General features: G+C 34.3%; 1 protein-coding gene and 1 pseudogene across 1 annotated transcript; both read right to left on the reverse strand.

Moving 5' to 3' along the window:
• Nucleotides 1-60: 60 nt before the first annotated feature.
• Nucleotides 61-5463, reverse strand: LOC134245949 (pre-mRNA-processing factor 39-like; annotated as a pseudogene).
• Nucleotides 5464-6689: 1226 nt separating this feature from the next.
• LOC134245950 (uncharacterized) lies at nt 6690-7226 on the reverse strand (the record flags this gene model as incomplete). The annotated part of the gene is made up of 1 exon (XM_062728185.1): nt 6690-7226. A coding segment is annotated over one exon (504 nt), but the record flags the coding sequence as incomplete, so codon positions are not given.
• Nucleotides 7227-7511: the final 285 nt, after the last annotated feature.

A 7511-nucleotide genomic window follows, 5' to 3' on the forward strand; every position in this document is an offset into this window, starting at 1 on the left:
AAATGGTTTTGAAACTTCATAACTTATGAATGTTAAAATAAAATGCTGAATTTCACATACGTTGTGATGCTAGCACAGAAGTCCTCTAGGAATTCCAGCTTTCTCTCTTATATTTCTCTGTTTGGTTTCCAGAGGGAAGTTCTCACAGTCCAGGATAGAGGCAAATATCTGGATGACTCTCTCTTCACTGATGGGTCGTAACTGGGTACTCCAGGTCTAACAGCTGCAGGTACAGTTTAATGTTGCCCTGAAAAATACAAAGATGACCTCCTACAAAGACTTTGTAATACGACATTTAGGTGCTCATCTCCATCAAGCGGTCCTCTCTATGACGACAAGATTACAAGACTTTGTATCACATTAGCATTACCTCTGGCCGGCCAAACTCATAAGCTTTAAAGGTTCCAACTGAAAATAATGATCAACATGATAAGAATGGTAAGAAGCCTGTCCGTTGAAGCTCTGCTTTATATTTGTGTTCACACTTGGTGACTAACTGAGAACATGCATTTGAGTCTTACCCTATCTTTTTCTACTGCTGTCTGAAGAGTGGTACGTGCCCGTTCAGTATCTCCAATAATCTGCAAATAACAGGCACAATTAGTAAAATGTTAAGTGATATTTCTGTATCATACATGTAACACTTCAGTGAATGTACAGTTGCACTCATAGTTCTTATCAGTTAGTGCGATATTCAACAGTACCATCATAAACATTCAAGTTCTTCATAAGAGCTGCCATAATACATGATTTTGGTATCTGTAAAGGAAATCAGTGTCATACAAAGTAAATCTAGTCATGTTGTTATCTCAGTAAAGCATACACACAACAGTGGCTAGGACCTGTGCCCTGAAGTTGTCATGTGACATGAACGTTCCTTACCTTCAGGAGATAGCGGGCAAACTTGATGGAGAAAAAAGAGGCAATTTCTGGCTGGTTGGCATTGTTGATGTACTCCTGAAAAAGGGCCTCCGCCATGGCTGTGTTCCCCTTTCGTCGTTCCAAACTGATTTTTCTCATGTTCACCATCACCAATCCTGGTACATTTTTATCCAGGTCTGACAGTATTTGTGATGCTAGATCATAGTTCCCTGCAAAATATTTTTACCTTTTATAAACTATTACCTTTCATTAGTTACTTTTCTTTTATGCTTTCAGTACAAAATTTACCTTAAAAAAAAAAAAAAAACAATTTGTCTAGCAAATCAACCAAAAATAAAATTTTCACCATATTCACAAAGTTTCAGATATTGATGTATAAAAGTACTTACCATGCCTTTCCTCAAATGCTGCCCAAGCTAAGCTTATGTATGGTTTCTTTGGTAGATGGATTCTACAGGCTCTCATATAAACCAGTCGTACGGCTTCAATACTATGGTCCTCCATATATTTTGCATACTGTAATTCAAGGATTTCAACATAATTATAATCATATACTTTTTTTTAAATTTCAAAATTAAGTTTTCATCTTACAGACACAAAGACATCCTGGCATGTTTATAAATCATTTCATCTAAAGCAAAAATAGAAATCCAAAAGTATCATGATAAATAGTTTCAAGTGAATTTGATACACTTTGCCAGTATACAGAAAGATTTCCTCAGAGAAATGATGGATTCTGCATTTGAAATTATTACCTTCAGCCAAAAATCTTCATACAAAGCAGTAGCAATCATACATCTCTCAAACAGAATTACAACCCTTTCATGATCACCAGCTTCAATCTCAAAGTCAAGATACTCCTTCCAATTTTTCAGTTGAGACTTCTCAAGGGGTTTCACATGGAAATATGGCCTTTTAATCTACAGTTATAACATTTTACATTACATTTCATAGACATACCTACTGCAAAATATATACCGTAATTTTCGGGTTATAGGTCGATACTTTTTTTCTCAGAACCGCTGGGGTCGCCCAATATACGAATTCGACCTTTCTAAGGCTCAAGTTTACGAAAAATGCCCCAAAATCAATAAAATTTACGTCAATTTATTTCAAAGCAAATCTGTGCCACTTTCATAACTTTTTTCATTATTTTACGCAGAAAAGTTAATGCCCAGGTAAACAATAAAATCTTTATTCTATATCTTTCTTACAAAATAAATTCCATTAATTATCCGTTGATGACAAAGGAAAACAACATTGCTTCATCTATTAAATAATTCATCAACGTATTATCCATTAACATCATGCGGTATCCATCTTGTGAAGTTAGGAAGTCGCTACCGTTTACTAAAAGTAAAACCGCAACCGTATCAAAATTTAAAATACGGAAAAATTTTCAAGATCACAACTGTAGTGTTTTTACCATTTATTAGTAGCGATAAATTGAAATAGTATATTTAAAAATTTTTTACTGTCTTAAGCAAAGAATCAGCAATAAATACGAGTGACAGAAATATAATTTACATTGAATTACCGGCATGCAAAGATTGGCTTGTAACAGAATTTTAATTGTCTGAAAGATAAAGGGATTTACACTGTGTACACAAAGGTGTAACACCTGTGTTCAGTTGGTTTAAATGCCTGCGGGGCATGATTATAACAAACCCACGTGCCGTATAGGGTATTAGTGTTACACATCATTGAACAAACAAAGCTGTGAAATTCATGTTGACAGTCAAATTGTGAATGTACTCTCAATTAAATTTATAAATTAAACTTATTAGAGTGTTAATATGATTTCAATTCTTTACTGTTGCTTGATATATACATTCAATGGTCATTTGCGTGTTTTAGCGAATCCCTGGAGAAGAAAAATAAAAATGGCGGACATCGAAGTAATTGTCGTCCACCAGTAAATAATGTCTGAATAAAGTTAATAGGAATGTGTCCAAGTTGTTCTGAAATCGGAATTACTATTCTTTGGTCTCAGGTATTTCCCGAATATTATAGCTGTAAAATAATAATGTACTTACGTGTTATTTATGCCTTTGATTTAACAACGGTGTGAAACTAAGGAGGCATTGAACAGGCAAGTTGGAAAAAGATAAGTAGTAACACAATTCAAAGAAGCTTTAGCTACTTTTAAAAAAAAAAAACTTTATTTAAATTCTGTACTCATTAAAATACCTGTTTAATTTCTTGATACGTTTATGTCACGGAATAACCCCGGTAATTCTAGGGGTTTACCTGTTCTGATACGTTGTATTTGCATAAGCATCTTTAGAAAACGGGAAACAAAGCCTCGTCCTTTATAGTAAGTTCGTCCTATCTTAGGATTTTTCAAAAATTAAGGCTGAAAATGAGCCTTTCGACCTATATACCCCATCGACCTATAACCCAAAAATTACGGTATGTAATATTTCCAAATTTTTGTAAATTCTGAAATTTGTATCATCCATAGAAAACATAAAAGTAAAACAGGATAAACTTACAGCTTCCTCAAAATTCCATCTCTTGCTCACTTCATCTTCGGTCTTTTTAAATATTTCTTCTCTTATGCTAATGATTCTGTCCCTGAGCTTTCCTGCTTCATCGTCATCAGTCTAAAACAAAAGAAACTTCAAACTGAAACAGAGTGGTATGGAATCCCAAATTTGAATCAATTGTTATGTTCTATGCTCCAACAAAAATTTATTTCCCTTTTAACAACAGATATTTTTAAAAATACTAATATCTTCTGGCAGAATAACCTTTTTTCTGTACTTTTGAGTTTCGAATTAATTGTAAGTCTGAAGAGCACCCCTTACTTTATCTCCCTCCACTTCCATGCCTGGTGGTGCATCCTCCCCAGGTGGTCCTATCACCCCTGGAGGCCCATCATCCCCGGCAGCCTCCTCCTCTGGATTTAACTCGGACGTCCCCACCACGACCTCCTTCCTGAGCTGGAGAAAGTTGTCCAGGGTAAGGATTTCTTTTGGGTGATGGGACAAGACATGATGTTTAAAACTGAAAGTAAAAAGTCAGGAAATTATGACAAGTTTTACTGATCCAGCTAGTTCTGCAAGCATTCATTTAGCAGGTGAATATCTTTTCGTTAACATTTATGTAACAGGGGTATTATTTCTTGTTAAATGTAACTCAATTTAGAAATAAATGAGCATGATTTTTAACTTGTATGATATTCAGCAGTTTCCTGTGACATGGTACTTTTAGGTACAATTCCAATATGTCATTATTATTAATCTCCTTTCTTCTCTATGCATTTTACAATATATTTCTCAAGCTTAAACGTTTGTTTAGCTACTTTTCAAAATGATGACTGTAGAGCTGTGTTGGGATCTGTAAGACTCTGTCATAGAGGGCTGTTTTACTGATCAGGTTTTCCTCCCAGGATATGTACGTGTCCCAGAGTTTGTCTGATCGGAAATCCTTACCACATGCTGCTACAGCTTTCTCATAGATTCTAAAAATAAAATCACAGCAAATGACATCAATGTCAAATAGATGCTTCTTTTTCGGCTTTAATGATATCCTTTTATTCCTTCATCTAATATTAGTTAATAACACACCCTCTAATTCCTTCCTCTCCATTCTCTAGTTTCCCATACTCTTCTGTGTAGAAGTTTATGTAATGTAACCAAAGTTCTACGCTCAAGGAAATTGCTTGTGTACCTCTCTCAAATACCTGAAAAGTAAAACAGGGGACTTACAAATATCAGATATTTTTGTAAAAGTTAGTTTGAAAGAACAATTTTATTCAATATTGATGCCATAACAAAATGTACTGTTTATCTATCACAGATGCATTATATTTAGAAGCAGGAAGTTTCTCATTCAATCTTAAATACGTCGATGTGCCTAATAATGCATTTCAAATATTGTCTCCCTTTGCAAATGTTGTTTTGTTTCCACATAATGATATCATATAACAATACATTTTTTACGTTTCTTTAGAAATATTACCTCCATTGCCTTCTCTGGTCCTGATTGTTTTTTTTCCATATCAGCATATTTTTTCCAGTAGCCATAACAGTATGGGTAATGCTCAAAGAATGCATCATATGCTTTTCTGGCTTGATCCAGTTTTTTCTACCGGAGTCAAATGAGATAAACATGATATACACTAGAGAGAGTAGTAAATTTTACTCTAGAAGTTACATACCATAGATAGTTTTAATATTTAATAACTTTGTTTTCGTCTTACCTCTTGTTCCACATACTGGAGGAGGTAAGTCCAGCCTGTGAAATCCCCTGGGTTGTCCCTCACAGCTTTCCAGTACTTGTCTAACTCGGAGTTCACTTCCTCACCCTCCACCTCATTACTCTCTACTTCTGAATATTAAAATCCAACAATTTTATTACACAATTGGAACTCATAATCTGAATGACATGAAAGCAATCAATTTTTTTATTTACTTCAGTATAAACCTCATATGTTTTCTACTATTGAATGCATTAATGTTCTTAGTTCATGTAAAAAGAATATGATCTAAAGGTTTGTCATTGTGTGCTTACGAGTTTGTCATTTAGTTTATTTTAGAGCCTTTTCTTCCGACTGTCCTCCTGAACCCTACCCATGTTAGGCATTTTTTTTTCAAGAGTGACACTTATCTATCATTCCTTCTCAGTGAATACAATATAAAATGTTTACAGTTCTTTTACTATGAAGAATTATTGGTCAAACAAATGAGGAAATATGACATTGTGCAACATCACATATAAAATTTTTCTGTACACATTGTTTCCTCCTCACATGTGTATGCAAATCTCTCCCTTACAGTCCAAACGAATTCTGGACTTTTCGGCACCGCGATGTTTCGGCACCGCGACGATTCGGCACCTGCGACGATGTTTCGGCACCGCGACGTTTCGGCACCCCGACGTTTCGGCACCTATCTAAATATTGACTTATATTGTGAGAAAAATTACTTTAACAGCATATAACTTGTGGTTGTATATTACTTTTAGGGAATAGGTCTGTTTGAAATCATCTTTCTGATTAATAGTATAAGTAACTCTTGGAAATCGAGCTGAAAGATAGGATTTTGCAACCAAGTTAGAATGGGTATGTATTACAGGAAAATGGAATAATTTCACGTTTTTTAAACACTGAATGGTTAAATAAACATTTTATTTTCATTCTGGTAATTATTTTATGATAGTTATATTCATAAATATTTATTGAAGCCTCGATCAAGTTATCTACATACATGTACATCACAAGCACTTGTTTTGTTTTTAATTTTTAACCCATCTAGTGTTACACAAAGGTATTATTACTACATATCCTACCATGGGTTATTACATTAATTACAGGGATATTAAATTAGTATTACTTGTGTTTTACAGCTGTTAAAAAAAATGCTCCCCAATTTTTTTTTTTATTTTACTATTCATAACCGTAAATTGACTTGTATTAACTTTTTTTCCGTAAATATAGTCAGAAGTAAGTTTAAGGGGACTGGCAATTTTTTCTATTCAGATTATTTATTTCATTCCAAACAAGGATAGATTATTTATTTTCCCTTCCATTAAAAAAAAAAATTTATTATTTTATAAGAAGTAAAGAGAACACAAACAATTGATATGTGTGTCATATTTAAAACAAATTGATTTAATGCAGATCATCACAAAAAAAGAAACAAATGTATCTGTTTTTTTCTTAACTTCATACTCTCGTCACATTTATAAACATTTACATATAATTATTATGCATATTTAAATTAATAACACTATTACATGTACATTGTATTTGACCTGGCGCTCTATCATACAGATGGTATATAAATATATATATATACAAATATAGATTGATATCAGAATTAAAGGATCATAGTCTAATCACTGGGTCCATACACATTGGCGCAACGCCGCAAAAGCTGACTGGTGGTCATTTCTCCCTCTGAATACTGCTTCCATGCAGCAAACAGCTTTCCATTTACATGTGTTGTCCTTTTCTTGTGGATGCGGACCATCTTCCCTTCCGAGATCAACTTTGCCTGGAGGGGGATCTGTTTTGCCTCTTTGTGTAATTCCACCAACAATAAGTAGAAGGGAACAGGACCTCTTTGAGCAACTCTGCTGTTGAGCCTGTTGTGCCACCCCTCTACATCATTGTTGGTGCGAATAGAGAGCATGAACACACTCCAGTTCCGAACAGGGAAGGTGGGGTTATTCAGCCACTGGCGCCACACGTATTCCATGAGGGAATCGAGCAAGTCCGTCTGTACATGCCGATCTAAATGGTGGAATGTCTCGACTTTGTGCTCTGGTGGCAAGAAAGGGAGGGCGAGCACTTGACGAATAAACTCGTGCACCTCTCCTCTTGTGTTGTAAGCCCTCTATAAAGAAATATTTATTTATTTAATACACATACTGTGCAACATATTCTGTCATTTATAAGCATTTGAAAACATAAAAACTCTTATTATGTCATAATTAAAGAATATTATTAAGAAATGGATATTTTGTGTAAACTGTTTTTCTGCTGTTACAATCACAGGGGACAAAAAGATTATACATATAGTGATTACGTAAAATTAAATACAATGTGTTAATTACAGGCCCTTATGGTTACAATATAATAAAGAAATGCCGTGAGTCTATCCATTAAAGATTTGTTTAAA

This window comes from Saccostrea cucullata, unplaced genomic scaffold (genome assembly GCF_032062105.1).
Source record: "Saccostrea cucullata isolate Sc308-1 unplaced genomic scaffold, CSIRO_AGI_Scuc_v1 ctg21132, whole genome shotgun sequence".
NCBI classification, from domain to species: Eukaryota; Metazoa; Mollusca; class Bivalvia; order Ostreida; family Ostreidae; genus Saccostrea; species Saccostrea cuccullata.